This window comes from Rattus norvegicus, chromosome 1 (genome assembly GCF_021556685.1).
Source record: "Rattus norvegicus strain SHRSP/BbbUtx chromosome 1, alternate assembly SHRSP_T2T, whole genome shotgun sequence".
NCBI lineage: Eukaryota > Metazoa > Chordata > Mammalia > Rodentia > Muridae > Rattus > Rattus norvegicus.
The window spans coordinates 189,827,913-189,844,397 of record NC_141534.1 but is presented as its reverse complement, the minus strand read 5'-3'; the positions used below and the strand labels follow the sequence as shown (position 1 = coordinate 189,844,397).

The window sequence follows — 16,485 nt, the reverse complement described above, 5'->3', positions numbered from 1 at the left end:
TATAGGATGCTCTTTTCATACCAATACAGAAAGATCTTCACGATGTGAGAAGTAAGGAGAAGGGCATCGGCAACGTACCAGAGTGGTACCAGGTGAGCCCCTATTAATCAGCAAGCCTGCCCCTTAGATCAGTACAAATGCAAACCTTCACATTAAACTAGCCAATGCCTATGGGCCAAATATTAGCAGGGGACACGTTGTGAATAAGGGTATGGTTTGCCACCTTTGCGTGAAAAACAACAAACAAAAGTTCTGGAAAAACAGCCAAGGAGAGGTGGAGGTGGGTGGGTGGAAGAGAGCATGGTGAAGAGGAGAGGTAAAAACCCAACACTCTTGTTTTCTCCATACCTCGCGAACGAATCACCAATAAAAAACACTGCACTTCGAAACACTTGCATCTTCTTATTTAAAAGATTTTGAAGTGACAGGGGGATACAGATGCCCAAGACCGGCATGATTAATCTTAATGTCGTATTCCTTTAGGGGTGCCGGTGGCGTTTTCATTCTCAAAGCATGTCCACTTAAGTAAGGTGTTCGCTGTGGCAACGAAGGCAGAGTGAACCTGCTTTGTCTGCATCGGTAAACAATCGTGCTCAAAAGGCCGGCTGCATTAGACTTGATAGAAGGTACACATTATCTCCCCAAGTGGCTCTCCAGCATGGATGCTGATTGCGGACACCTGGGGAGCCTTTAATAAATGCTGCTGCTCCAGACCCCACCGTTGAATATTGCATTTCAATCAGTCCAATGTAGGCCACAGGTCTCTCTGAGGCACAGCTGTCCCTGAGAATCTCCCTACTCGGCAGGTATCAGACAAGGTTCTGAGTCTGCACCTAGTCTCGGGTGGCCATGTCCAGCCAGTGGTACAGCCAGTGGCTCCAATTGCATCTGTGGCCCGAGGCAGTGTTCAGTGCTATCACGTAAGGACTCGAATGTTAGCAGAGGTCAGGCTGAGAGCGGAAAAGCTAGTTTTGCTCCTAATGAAGGCCTTCATCTCGTACATGAAATCAGCTATCCCTGAGTGTGGATCATATGATTCCCTTGCTAGCTTACCTCCCAGCAACCCTAACACCCCAACTACAAATCATGCTGATAAGCACTCGCTGTAGTCCCCAGGGTCTCTAGTACACCTCTCACTACCACCCCAGGAACAGGCCAAGGGGGACACAGCACCACTCCTTACTTGAAATGGCAGCAGTCCAGATATGCAAAAATGTTCTGCGCTGAAAATGTTCTGCGGAGTCACTTGTAGAATCAGGGCAGTCCTAGGCACTCAGGAGAAAACAATTCCTAGAAACCAAGTGCACTAGCGACTGTGTTGTCTACTTGACATGGGCTCTAGAGCAATTTTGGAAAAGGGAGCCTCAGGTGAGAGACTGCCCCACCAGATTGTACAGGCGAGCTTCTGGTGAATTTTCTGGAGTATTCATTAGGTGGGGCACTGTAGGTGGGGCCATCCTGGGGCTAGTGGGCATGCACACACACACCATGGCCTCTGCATCAGTTCCTGCCTTGAATTCCAACCCTGACTTCCCTGGATGAACTGCAAGCTATAAGTTGAAATAAACCTTTCCTACTCAAAATGACCTTGATGACGGTATTTTACCACAGCAGTAGAAACCCTAACAAAGGCACTCAAACATGAAAACTGTTTTCCCATTAAGATGACTCTTGTCCAGGCATAGTAGCATACACCTATAATCCCAGCACTCCAGAGACTGAGGCAGGAGGATCAAGAGTTCAAAGGCCATACTGGGCCAGATAGTGAGTCTATCATATAAAATAACGTAAAATATTAACAATCCCTGGCTGAGAGGAGCATTTCAATTGCCATAGATTTCTCTGAGGACACAGCCTGGCTCTTTCTAACAAGTAAAACCAGAGCAGAAACTTTTTGTTCCTGAGTGTGTTGTAGGAAATTTCGGGGGATAAACTAAGTGACAACAAAAACTTCCAGAGTCCCTAAATCTGGAGCATGGGCTTTTCTTTTTCTTTCTTTCTTTTTTCTTTCTTTTTCTCTTTCTTTTTTCTTTCTTTCTTTCTCTCTCTCTCTCTCTCTCTCTCTCTCTCTCTCTCTCTCTTTCTATCCCTCAGTGCTTAGAAGTGAAAGTGCCTGAGGCTATAGGAGGGAGAGCCCGAGTGGTCAAAGTAGAGTCATCTCATGTACAGGGTTGTTTCTTTTCCTCTGTGTTACCTAACCTCGAATCTTTGCATAAGACCCAACTGGAGAAAGAACACTTACATCCAGAGGACAGAAGATAGAGCTAAGTCTCTACTGCTCACAGAGAACATTCCATAAGAAAGATGAATGAATGAATGAATGAATGAATGAATGAATGAACAGACAAAAGAATGAACGAACAGGAAGGCACCGGTTAACACTGTTCTCAAAAGGCTCTACAAGCAAAGCTGACACCTCAGCTCAAAAGTCTTCCTGGATAAAAATGTGCACTTTACACTTTAAAACAGAGTGGCCTCATTTCCCCTTCTGAATCTCCAAATCATGCAGCTTCTCTGAAACAATTAAAACACTCTGGGCATCGGTTTAACAGAACAACCAAATACACGTAAACAAGTGGGAATTCATCAATAAACCTCGACCAGTGAAAACATTAAGTCTTCAAGGAAGTTTTCTGGGCCTTTCCAGGGTGACTGGAGACTGCCAGCCCACCAGGTCACCCGTCAGCTTTGTTTAATAAGTTCTAAGCAGGGGGATTGGGTTAGGATGGGGGGTGGGGGACATGTTCTCTTCTTTACACAGCCAAAACTGGATCCAAGGAACTCACTGAAAGGGAGAGAAGAGTCCTAGATGGTAGACCTATGCCCTGTCCTTGAGTGCAGCACTAGGGAACAACACTAAAAGTGCAAATGGAATGTGAGGGGGCAGGTAACCAGATCTACAATGGAACTGTACAATGCCCACTCTGGAATCCCTGCAAACCTACTAGAAAACAGAATGGCCTCCTTGCAATTCCCACAGTGGTTCTTCCACGAAGAGTCCAATTATCCGGCGCCATTCATGGCCGTGTCTTCCACTCTCACCATCTCGGCCACTTACTCATGATGCAGATTTTGCAATAACTCAATCCCAGCTAAAACAGTCTCAAGCCGAAAAGGGTTTGAGACTCACAGGAACCAGGAGCATGCACAGCAGTTGGACTCCAGCCCCGGGCTTGTCAGCGGGAAGCGGCCCCTCCCCTCTCTCTGGTCCTCGGTTCCCCTAAGGATGTTCACTCATCTGTCTCTTTCAGCAGATAAGCTTTCCCAGCTCCCTGATGTCACACTTCCTGAAACTGTGTGGCCTTCACAGACACTAGCTGGCCTCTCTAGATACAAAACCCAGATCCCCAGAGAAAGAATCGGGTAGAGTCAAAGCTGGCCCAACCAGCAATGGGCAGGATATCCAATCACAAAGTTCCAATATGGCCCATCCCTAACAGCTGAGAGGTAAAGAGCACATAGGAGTCACAACTGCCTTGAAAGGGTCTCTCCAGACTCTCCACGGGAATGTCGCCCTTCTCCTTGGACATCACCCTGCCCTGTAGACCATCACAGCTGGAGATGTGGAAGCCTACGGCTTCACAGCCCCTGTCTTACCAGCCAGCTGCTCCCCTCCCTCTCCTTAGTAAGCCTCAGGTTGGCTGCTGCCCAGGGCCCTTCTCGCATCCTCACACCCACCTGACTACACTCAGCCCAGCGCTCAAAGCTCTGCACTGAGATCCACTTTGCCAAAATGCTTTCCCACACAGGGGTCCCCGTCTTCCAGCTCATTCCACGCACTACCCCTGAACTGAGCTCAGTCTATTTTAAACTCCTGGATCTATCTGCCATCTGTCTTGTCTGGAGGGCTCATGGTCTCCTGATAGAATAGAACTGAATTTGGAAAGATAGAAACTGAAGTCTGGTCCCAGTCCTGCCATGAAACTCAGAACCTTGGGACAAACATGGCTGACTTCCTGAAGTTCACATGGAAGATCCTTGACTTGATAAGGTTCTCGGCTCTTGAGATTATCAAAGATAATCAAAGCTGGAAGGGCATCTTGTTGATCCCTGTGCATAATTGTACAACGTTCAAGAATGAACAGCTTCCTTTGCTTCTCTGTCCAGATTCCCAGTGTTCTGGGGCCCAGCTAATGCCAGATCAGGTCCATCTTGGGGAAGCAATGCTTGTAAAGTTGTTACCATGGCAACTAGCTCCTCTGTCTGCTTTCTGACTGATCCTAAGCAAGTCATCAACCTCCGTCTGCTTTAGACTCTACACACGACAGTGAGACATTGAGAGTATCTACTCAGCACTACACATTCAGTGTCAACTAGTGCTGGCAGCCATGGTGGTGGGGTGGTGGGGTGTGGTGAGGGTATGGCAGTGGTGATGGTGGTGATGGTGGTGATGGTGGTGGTGGTGGTGGTGGTGGTGGTGGTGGTGGTGGTGGTGATGGTGGTGGTGGTGGTGGTGGTGGTATGGTGGTATGTTGATATGCTGATGATGGTGTGTTGGTATGGTGGTGCTGGTATGACGGTATGGTGGGGTTGGTGATGACACTGATAATATGAAATGCACTCTGTCAAGTTGCACACTAAGAACTTGATATGCATTCAATTCACAATAATTTATGAGGCTCCTAATTAAAAAAAAAAAAACTCAACACTTCATTTGGAGATTTCAACATTAATAAGTTGGGAGAATGAAACATATATTCCAAATGCTGAATTTAATGTTTTTCCTAGAATCTAACAAGTCCATGGAATGACATTCAAATGGGCTGCTCCCTAAACACAGAGAGAAACCAACGTCCCTTGAGCTGATCCAAGCAAGTATGGCTGCCATGAAGAATTAGAGGGACAAGATCACCAATGCCCTCCTCCCCATCTGACACCTTCTCTCAAGGAATTGTCTTCCCCAGATCAAAGCTGCCCACGCTCAAAACCCAGCTGTCAGGAACCCAGCTGCCTTTCCATGGCAGCAGAGTGGTCAGCGGGGAGAGATCACATGCATCTCTGTAAATCCCATTTCAACTCCGGCAGATGGTGAATACCACGAACATATTACTGATGATTTTAGGGCGTCCTGCAGGGGAATTGCATCTCAGCTCACTCCCATCGCCTCATCCCTTCTCACTACCTCTCCAAAAGGGAGGGCGGGAGGGAGAGAGAGAGGGAGAGGGAGAGGGAGAGGGAGAGATTATAAACTGAAATATTTCTCTCGATGACTCTCAATTAGAGGATAGGTCCCCTCTGAAAGAAAACTAGAGCAATTCCCTATTTAACTGAAGAAACATGTTGAGTCCATGTAGCACACCATCCAAGATTTGAGGACACAGGATGTACAGCTGAGATGATCCGATGGTCACATTATTGGTTGTTGGTATGATCATACATTGGTGTCGTTATGGTGGCATGCACCGGGGCTCTGCTGTATTCCAGAGACCTGCTGCTTTTTCTATACCTCATTTCACTTCATCCTTCACAAGCCTCCATCGAGTATTGCATTCCTACTCGACGGATGGGAAAACTGAGGCTCAGGCAGGCTAAGAACCTGTCCAGGACTACATAGCTGAGCAACATCAAGTCCACTGGGAACTGGGTTATTCCCATCAAAGGCTCCATCGAGGTCAGCATGCTCTGGGAGCCACGTCAGGCTCTGCTTTCCTTTTGCAAGACTAATTTATTTTTATTTTCTGCACGGGAATATTTGTCTGCATGTCTGTATGCACACCACATTCACACCTGGTCTCCAAGTCCAGAAGAGGGTGTTAGAGCTTCTGGAAGCAGAGTTACAGACGGTTGGGAGCTGTAATGTGAGTCCTAGGAACTGAACCCCAGTCCTCTGCAAAACTCTATGAGTGTTCCTAACCACCGAGCCATCTCTCCTGCCTGAAGCTCTGCTTTCTAACTGCTCGGTAATTTCCCAATAATCCACTAGTGTCTCCACAAGTGACCCTGAGCCTCTCCAGAGCCTCCAGCCCCTCCCCTCAGCCCTGCCACAATGCTAAACTTTTTCCTCACACCTTTTCCCAGGCCACTCCTTAGTGGCTAGATTGCTTATAAATGTCAACTCAACACCACCTAGGGTCACCTGAAAAGGAGTCCCAAGGAAGGATTGTCTGAATCAGATCAGGCTGTGGACATGACTGAGGGGAATTGTCTTGATGGTTAATTTATGTGGAAGGGCCAGCACACTGTGAATGGCACCATTCCCTGGGTGGTCCTGAACTGTATAAGAAAAGCAGGTAAGCATGCATCTGAGTGAATCAGGAGGCAGTGTTCCTCCATGGCTTCTGCTCCAAGTTCTTGCTTGAGTTCTTGCTCAAACTTCTTTCAATGACAGACTACATCCTGTAAGAAAAAACAAAGCCTTTCTTCCCCCTAAACTTCTTTGAACAGAGTATTGTATCCAAGCAAGAGAGTGAAACCAAATCACTGCTCTACCCCCTTTCTCCTGTGTTTTTCATCCCTTAGAAGCCAGAGTGCCCATGCCCCTTTCTCCTACTTTCTGAAACCCCACCTACACCAACAGATTATCACTTTTACACTCTAGATAGAAAAGTCACCTCCTCCAAGAAGCCCTTCCAGTTCTCTATTACAGGTGCAAGTTTGAGCCCACATGATTACTGTCCTTCTTTCTTTGCCTGGCTCCCAACCCTTGCTGTAATGCTATATGTAGAGATGGATGTTCCACCCCTTAGCGAAATCACTCTCTTAAGTGATGCCTAAGTTTCATTCACCAGAGAATCCCCTACACAGTACCATCTTATACGATCTCTCATGTAACAGACATTTCCTGAAAAGCCTTAGAATGTTCTTTCATTTCTACAAAGTTTCAACATTTCCAAGTCTACATTGCCAGCCCAGGGCTCACTTTTCCTCTCCACTGAGACTTTGTGAGTTGTTGGGGGAAGCTACATCATACTCCACAGTTACCCCAATAGAAAACCAATTCCATGTCTGTTCATGTGCAAGTCTAAAGAGCCTATGCAGTCTGCACATTGACCAGGTGCCACGAAGAGCCTTCACTGTCCTGGTTCTAACGAAGGCACCAACATTGACCCACCTGATACCCAAGTTAGGCGTGCTCGCCCCCTCTCCTTTCCTCCCTTTCTCTCTTTTCTTTCCTTCTTCCCTCCAACAAACCCATTACCAATTTCCCCACAGATCTTCCAAATCCTTTGTCCTCTGTCCCCTTCATCACAGCTGCTCAGCATCCTCAGCTTCTACCTGAATCACCACAACTGCTTTTCAGTTCAAGATCCTCCTCCAACCTCACCACCTTGAAACTCTTTCTAGCTTCAGAGTTTCTCCAAAAGGTAAATGCAATCGTGTAATGCTTCAGGGGTGGAGAAGGAGAAGACCCTGACCTCTCAGAATAAAGTTGAATGCTACTGTGACAGCTGAGGCCTTACAGATCCTGTCCTTGCCTTCCTTTTCCCTGATCTCATCTCTCGCCATGTTTCTACCCTGTAGGGTTCTGTTACAACCATGACAAATGGTCTTCAGTCTGTCTTAGTTAGGGTTCTATTGCTGTGAAGAGACACCATGACCAAGTCAACTCTTATAAAGAAAAACATTTAACTGGGGCTAGCTTACAGTTTCAGAGAGTTAGTTCATGGTTTTCATGGCAGGAAGCATGGTAGCATGCAAGCAGACATGGTGCTGGAGGAACGGAGAGTTCTACATCTTGATCCGAAGGCAGCATGTAGGAAACTGTCTGTCATTGGACAGACTTTAGCATACATGAAGCTGCAAAGCCTGCCTCCAAAATGAGACAGGACCACACCTACCCCAACAAGGTCACACCCCCTAAGAGCGTCACTCCCTATGAACCAAGCTTTTAAATCCATGAGGCTATAGGGGCCATACCTATTCAAACCACTACAAGCCCTTCAATCTTCTCATGCCTCCATAGAAGTCTTACTTTACAGACTACATCAGCGTCCTCCTCTTTGATCCCAGCCTACTAAACAGGTTTTACACACATCCAGATGAAGCTCTGTGGATCTACTTGCTATGCAGATGAGCAGCAGGCTTTAGGTGAGCCTAAGAAGACTGTCCCAGCTACTTTTCTTGTACCTGTTACAAAATAACTTCCAGAAATAACTTGTGGGAGGAAAGATTTATTTTGGCTGGTGGTGTCAGTGGTCTCAGGCCATCAGGGCGGGAAGGGCATGGTGTTGGGAGCATGTGGCAGAGGCTCCCTCAATCATGGCCAACTGGCACAGAACACAGATTGGAATCAAAGACAGATAACACCATCGAGGCCCATCACTTTGCTCTATTTCCAACAGCTGGCCCCCATCTCCCCACAGACTCCCAAAACAGTGCCATGAACTAGAGACCAAGTGTTCAAGCATAGGAGCCTATGGAGGACCCTTCAGACTCAAATCATAACACAGACTTGGGTAACGGTATTATTATTGTTACCTGGGAGATTTTTAAGTATACCTGCAAGAATTTTTGCTATATAGCAAAGTGTTAATATGTGTGTAAATCATAGAGTAGCGAAATCAAGACTAACATATTCATCACTGTACAAACCTTTTTTTGTGATAAGAACACTCTAAAGTAAGATCTCACAAGTAATTTTCAAGTATTTGATACATTATTATGACCATGGGGATACATAGGAAGGCCTTGACTTTTACAACTAGCATCTAGAGATATTTCGGCTGATTAAGAAATAACTTTAAAAGATGAATTGGGGGCCACTGAGATAGCTCAGCAGGTGACATTTGCAGCCAAGTCTGACAACCTGTGTTTGATCCCTGAAACACATGTGGTAGAAGGAGAAAACTGAGAGCCACAGGCTGTCCTCTGGCTCCATTTTGCATGTCATGGCATATGCAATCTATTCCCATCCCCCCAAAATAATAATAATAACAATAATAATAAGTGAATATAAAAAATGTTTTAAAAGGTAGTTATTTCAGCTTGTGTTTGAGTCTCTAAACTTGCATGTGTGTGTGTGTGTGTGTGTGTGTGTGTGTGTGTGTGTGTGTGTGTGTGTGTGTGTAGAGGAGAGAATGATGGGTTAACAAGAGGAACACAGAAATACATATGCAGTGATCACTTGGTCAAATATTGACCCTGCCTTCCTCCTGAGTACACATCCACCTACTTAGCTTTTTTTGAAACCTGACATTGCTATTGACTTACTTTGGCCAATAACACATGCTTAGTAGTGAGAGCTACTTGTAAAGAAGCTTAAAGAGGTAGTTTACAGTTCCAAGACCTCTTTTCCTCTCTTGGCAGCTGAGGAAGCAGGCTTTAAGCTGATGCTTCTTTTGACCAAATCACTCTCATGACCACAGTGAGATCTTCCTGATTGTATCCTCACCCTCACCAAACCACGTCAATCACAGTTGGGTCTAGAAGTGATACCTGGATGTACTATCAACACCAGCTCAATATGAGATGCAGGACGCCACTTGAGAACAGATGCTGGTAGCTGCAGATTGAACTGGCAGCAAGGCTGTGTTAGAAAGGAATCTGGGTTTTAGACAGGATAACAGAGTCCCTTGGCTTCCATCATACTTAGGGTGATGGTTGAATGAGAAATGTCCCCTTTAGGCTCCAGTATTTAAAGACTTGGTTCTCAGTTAGAGGCTCTATTTGGAGAGATTGAGATGGTGCAGCCATACTGAAGAAACTATGTCATTGGGGGTAGGGGGTGAGGAGAAAGCCTTGTACCATCTCCAGCTTTCTCTCTCTGCATCGTGCCTGTAGTTTAAGAACAAGCTCTTAGCTCTCTGTCCCGGCTGTCTGCTGCTGTGCCTCCTGACACGATGAACTTTTATTGGACCCAGAAAGCCCAATAAGCCTTTCCTTCTCCAAGTTGCCTTGGTCATGGTGTTTTATCACAGGAACAGGAAAATAGAACCAATACAGTTAAGTAAGTCTTGATTGTCAATTTGATTGGATCAGGAGGTCCATATCACTCCATGTTTCTGTGAAGGAATTTTGGGTGGAATTTAACAAGGAAGAGCCATTCAGGGTAGGCAGCCTTATCTTAGGCTGGGGGCTGGAAAGGGTAAAGGGAAGGAGGAACCTGGTTAATGCTCACATTCTCTCTGCCTGCTCCCCGAATATCACTATAAAAATTGCTTTGCCAGATCCAACCTGCTGTGGTGGGTGAGCCCTCTAGAAGCCAAAGCAAACCCTCTTCCCTGTCTTTATCATGCACCATGATAGTGTCAGAAGCAATAACAACACTGAATATCCTCGTGAGGAGCTGTCCCTTTCCTGCCCTTGGTCCCTAGACTTCAGGTAATGTTAACTGCACCCCCAACTCCGAGAGAAGAAGCTACCAAGACCATTGCCTTCTTATTGGCTCTGACAGATCATCTAGAGCCAGTGAGATGCAAAGAGAAAGGAGAAAGTGCTCTCCCTCATCAACTTGAATCTAAAGGATGTGTGGGTAAGTGTCAACGGGCCATAAGGAGCTGGGAAGCTTCAGCCTGAGCATGGAGCCAATTCAGAAGAAGCAGAGATTGAGAGAAATGCTGTCCTGGCACTAAAACAAGCCCCGGTCAGATCCCCCAGGAAGCAGCGCCCCTTGAGTTGTTTTGTTTTATGAAGCAACGACCTTCCTCCTAAATTGAGCAGCTTTGAGTTTTCTATCACCCGTAACCATGATTCCTGCCTTGCAAATAAATAAATTTTAAGGATCCTTCCAACGCTATGATTTTTAAGCTTCAGCCGTCAGTCAGCATTAGCCAACTACCTCTAGCATTAAAAGGGACATTTTGCTAGAAGGAGAAACGGCCATCCTAAAGAACAAGAGAACCCTGTGAGCATAAGTCAAGTTCACAAAGTCTAGATTGTCATGGCTTTTAGCCCACGGATGTAGCTCATGTAGACACTAGCCACTGCTCCACCCATGTGACAACACCGTCAGATAAATCCCATCTCAAACCTTCAATAAAACACAGCATTGGCTCAAGTGACGAGAGTTCTTGGGCCTGGGGAAAGAGTAGAGCATTGCTTTCTTTATTTTTTCCTTATTTTTTTAAAATAAGAATGTGTTGTCAAGGGGTTGGGGATTTAGCTCAGTGGTAGAGCGCTTGCCTAGCAAGCGCAAGGCCCTGGGTTTGGTCCCCAGCTCCGGAAAAAAAAAAAAAAAAGAATGTGTTGTCAATAATATCTGCTAGGTAGGATGACCCACAGCTATAGCCCTAGTACTCAGAAAGCTGAAGCGGGAGAATTTCAAGCTGGAGGCCAGCCAAGACCAGAAAGAGAGAAGGAGACCCTGTCTTAAAAGTACAATAAAGTTACAAATTTTAAAAGCAAGGGTCTCGGGGCTGGGGATTTAGCTCAGTGGTAGAGCGCTTACCTAGGAAGCGCAAAGCCCTGGGTTCGGTCCCCAGCTCCGAAAAAAAGAACCAAAAAAAAAAAAAAAAAAAAAAAAAGCAAGGGTCTCATCTCACAGAGAACATACAGCTGAAATTTCTGCAGAGGTGGCACTGTGGTGACCTCCACAGTGTGTGTCCCCCAAATGAGCTCACAGTGTGCCGCAGCCCTTACACCTCTCCCTCACGCTGAAGTCCACGTACACAGGCCTGCCAAATGAAAGTTACATGTTTTTTTAAAAAACTCAAAAAAGTGAGAGGTTATGGGGTAGCCTAATAACATCTTTTCTTTGCCTATGTCATCATGTCTTCGCTTCTGAAAATTAAAATTTACATTAGATTCAGATTCCTGATTTCTTTTGAAAAGATAGAAGGGCTGGACGACTTACAATCATGCTTTAACAGACAGAAGCCACTACTCGGGGGCCTTTTCTTTTCTTTTCTCTTTTTCATTAATTAATTAATTTATTTATTTGCTTTATATCCTGATCGGAGCTTCCGCTCCCTCCTCTCCTCCAAGTCCCTCCCTCCCCCTCCCCTCCCCTATGCCCCTTCCCTTTCTCCTCAGAGAAGGGAGGCCTCCCATGGATATCAACCCACCTTGGCATATCAAGCTGTAGTAGAACTGAGTCCATCTTCTCCTATTGAGGCTGGACAAGGCCATCCAGTTAGGGGATCCAGGGGCAGACAACGGAATCAGGGAGAGCCCCTGCTCCTGCTGTAACAGCTGCCATATGAGAAGCAAGCTACACATCTATTACATAAGGATAGGGACCCTAGGTCCATCCCATGTGTGCTCTCGGATTGGGGGTTCAGTCTCTGTGAGTCCCTTTGGGCCCAAGTTAATTGATTCTGTAGGTTTTCTTGTGGTGTCCTTGACCTCTCTGGCCCTTCTTCCACAAGATTCCCTGAGCTCTGCCTAGTGTTTGGCTACAGCTCTCTGCATATGTTTCCATCAGCTGCTGGGGAAGCCTCTCTGAGGACTGCCATGCTACCCTCCCGTCTGAAAGTATAGCAGAATATTATTAATAGTGTCAGAGGTGGGCTCTCTCTCATGGCAGAGGACTCAAGCTGACCATTCCCTCACTTTCTGCTCTCTTTATCTCTGCACCTCTCTTTTTCCCTGTCCCCCTGTCTGCACCTCTTATAGGCAGGAAAAATTATGGGTCAAAGCTTTCCTGGATAGGTTGGTGCCGCCCTCCCCCATTGGAAGTCTTGCCTGGTTACAGGAGGTGACCATTTCATGTTCCATATCCCCTACTGCTAGGGGTCTCAGCTGACAGGACACCATTGTGAACCTCAGTGTGGCTCATTGACAACACTTTACTGTTACCCACTCTGTTCACTTAGGTCTCCCGTGCGGCTCTTGGAGGGTTTTAATTTTCAGCCTTTTATACTGACATGTTCGTCCACAGATAAATATTCACATGTTGTCTTAATCACCCAAAGTCTTTTGAACACTGCGTTTTCATTATCATTACCTTAGTGTCCCGTGTACCATAAAAGCAAACATTCAGGTCAATAACTGACCACAGACTGGCTTGCTGCCAAGCCTTTGCTCACACTGTTCCCTTGCCAGCCTGTCCTTCCCCGAAATCTTGCTGCTTTACAACTCCAGTGAGCCTGCAAGATTCAACTCAGATGCCTTCTTCTGTACCCATCTGGATGCCCACCCAAGGCTTATGCTTCAGAGTTAATACATTTCCTGGCATTCTCATAACACGAGAGCACATCATGTCTGAGCCTTGAGTCCTGTTCATTTGTGTCCTAATTGTGTAAGGACAAGGCTAACTCTTTATGACACCAATGGTTCTTCTAGAATAAGGACCAAAGCAGCTCAGAGAGCTGGGTAAGGGGTGAAAGTGATTGCTGAACAGAGGTCAGATCCCAGAAGCCCACATAGGTACTAGGTGGACATGGGAACTACCTTTAATTCCCGTCTCAGAAACCAGAGCAATCTGGCTAGCCATATCAGAATCCTGATTGAGAGACCCTGTCTCAGCAAGTTAGACAGAATAGTAATTGAGGATAGCCCAACCTTGGTCCTACACAGATACACGCATAGACATACAGACGCACAGACATGCACACACACACATACACACACACACACACACACACACACACACACACACACACACACACACGACAAAGTCCTCAGTCCCATAATACATCTTTTAAGGAGAAAGCCCACCTTCCCTTTCTTCTTTAAGCCTCACCATGTACTGACTTAACTCATATCTCCACTTTGAAAGATGAGGAAGCTGAGGCCTGGAAAGACTTGAAGCCCCATGGTACTTTTCCTGCACACAATGCCCACTGGACACACTGATTCCCCTAACCAACTTCCACTCTCCCAGCCCTCCCCTCCTTGTTCTTCTGTGAGCCCCAAGCAGCCAGGAACGAGCTGCTTCACCCACTCCTCTTCCCAAGAGCCTGCACAGAACACTACTCTGCTTCCCCCACACGCCATGTGACAAGGAACTGGGTAACCCTCCTTCATCACAGGAGCCTTGGAAGCAGCTCCTACCTCCCTCTGAAATTACATTAAATTGTCCCATTAGTGTCAAAAAGGGAAGATGCATGATACTTTCACAAATTTCCCTTTTAAAAGAAAATTATCTGGGAACTGTACTTGGGCTGACTGCTTCCAGCAAACTGGAGGTTACTCGGGGGCAGAATTTATTTGTAACAAGCCACAAAATCAGTCTAAATGCCAGCATTGATTCCGGTTGTGCTAGCTCGGATCAATACAGATGTGATAATACAGAATCAAGAAAGCTAACTTGAATAAAAACTTTGCCCAAGAAGATATGCAAGTGGTCAATAGGAACCTGTAAAGATGCTTATCATCAAGCATTAGGGAAACACAAACTAAAGCGTTACCTCAAACCCTCTAGAAGGCTGGCGACAACAAAAACCGAAAGGAAGAAAATAACAAGTGTCGGTGAAGTTACAGGGAAACTGCAATGCCGTGTTCTGGTGAGGTAAAAAATAAAACAGCACAGTTGCTCTGGAAAGTGGTATGTTGCTTCCTCAAAAAACTAAAAGTTACTATAACCCAGCAATTCAACAGCCAGGGGGAAAAACAGGTAGACTTTGTAGCCACTGTCACTGAAGCTTAAGAGTCATAGCAGCCAAGAGATAGAAGTGACTCGAGTGTCCATTGCAAGTGAACAGATAAGTCATGTGCCATCTGTGTGTGCAATGATATATTATTTAGCTTTAAAAAGAAAGAAAATTCTGGCACATCATCCAATGTGGATGAATCTTGAAGGCATTGTGTTAAGTGAAATAAGCCAATTACAGAAAGACAAATACTATATAATTTCACTTGCAAGAAGTATCTGGAGTGGTCAAAGAGACAGACAGACAGACAGACACTGGTTGGTAGAGCTGGAGGAAGTGTCAAGTGGAAGGTTGTTTAATGGGGAGAGAGTTTAACTCTTTCAAGAGAAACAAAGTCTACTGATCTTTTGCATGTGAATGTGCTTAAAAACAACAGGACTATGCACTTAAAAGGCCAAGGAGATAAACTATGCTATGTGTATCCTACTACCCTTTTACAAAACATGAATATGAGAATATATTTTCTTTTCTGAAAATACCGTGAGTGTGCGCGCACACACACATACACGTGAGTGCATACACACCACACTGAGCCATCTCAGCAGTCCACAGGTATTCATTCTTTCCTCTGATAAAAATGTCACAACTCAGAGTAGAACCTAAGGGGAACCTCAGTACTCTGAGTAATTCAGGACTAGACTGAGGGGTGGCTGAAGGTGTTTAGAGAAAGTGCTGCTCCAAATGGATTCCTCCCGTTCTCACAAGATGCTCCGTAGTCAAGGCACCTCCCCATGATACCTCCTCAAGTGTACTTCGGTGCTTTGCATTCCAGTTCACTGGACACAGACTAGGCAGCGTGCTAGGAGAAAGAGAAGATTCCCTCAACAGTTTGTGTCCTTACCTCACACTGTGATCTCAGCTCCAAGATCTGTTTGATAGATAAACCAGGTAAGGATGAAGTTCCCAAATTAGATACCAGACACTTTTCTGTGCCGGGATAGGTTCCATCTGCTAGAACAAATGAGTAGCCTGACCCTGCTCAGAGTTAAGCATCGCAGAACTTTCAGTGATGAGATCGCAGCTCTGAACTCAGCTCTAAGCACAGACTTGGCAGCTCTTGGTCTTATATAAAGCACTGTATTCTTAACTTGAGGCTTTTTTTTTTTTTTGCAGTCTTCATTGACACCCTCTGCAATGAGAGTATTCAGTCCTATTTGCCCAATTCTTATTTAAGAAAGCATTTCAAAATTGTTTGGTGAATAGGTTTGGGTGGACAGTAATTTCACTCCTCCCTCTGTTAAATAGGCAACACTATGATGAGGGGATGGGGGGGTCTCCCTTCCTGACCTCACGCTACCCAAGGATGCAAACTTGTTATATGAAGTTGATGAGAGCCTGTGGGAAAGGTTAGCTTGGTTTCAGGGAGCCTCACCCAGCCCACCAAGGACAGATGATTACTTCCTGCATCTTCCCATGGGCATGGGCATCCTCTTGGCACCTCCACCACAGCCTTCCCACTTTTGATTGTTACTTCCCTCTTTCCATCCCTCCAGGTATCAGAAGGTGATCCTTTCCCAGCTAAGCTGACCCCTCTTTGGATCTCATTCGCTAACACAAGGGGATCCCCACTTGGCTCCCAGAGGCCTCGGCTCTTCTCCCTGAAGAAGCCAATTTCATGACACCCCATATTTTCTCTCATTCATCTAACTTGAGGTGTCAGCTCAACATACTTAAAACACACTGTTCTGGTGAAGGAAAACCATGAGGACAGGTCAGAAAGTAAACTTTGAAACTCCTTTCTTAGCCTTGTCGCCTGCCTTCAATGTAGAGAGAAATGTACAACCTAGATCGGCTCCCTTTGGAGCTAGGTCAGTTTTGGATTACTTAGCCTTCGTCCATCTTGCCAAAAAAAGAAAAAAGGAAAAGAAAAACGAAAGAGCTGAGCTTCTCTCCAAGCCAACTGTAATGAAAGGCAGCTCCCGAGTCTTAGACGTGGTCCATCTGAAGAACTACACAGAAGCTGAGGATGGCCTTTTGCCAGTGACTGCCACCTGGCATGTGGCTCACCAGATTT

General features: G+C 45.9%; 1 protein-coding gene across 9 annotated transcripts in view; it reads right to left on the bottom strand.

Moving 5' to 3' along the window:
- Prkcb (protein kinase C, beta) overlaps positions 1 to 16,485 on the bottom strand; it is a 331,348-nt gene that overhangs the window by 247,970 nt on the left and 66,893 nt on the right. For 2 of the 9 annotated variants that reach the window (NM_001172305.1, NM_012713.4), the window contains 1 exon segment: positions 2,924 to 2,944. The exons of the other annotated variants lie outside the window; for them this stretch is intronic. In NM_001172305.1, coding sequence (NP_001165776.1) covers positions 2,924 to 2,944 — 21 coding nt within the window. 9 annotated transcript variants of the gene reach the window in all.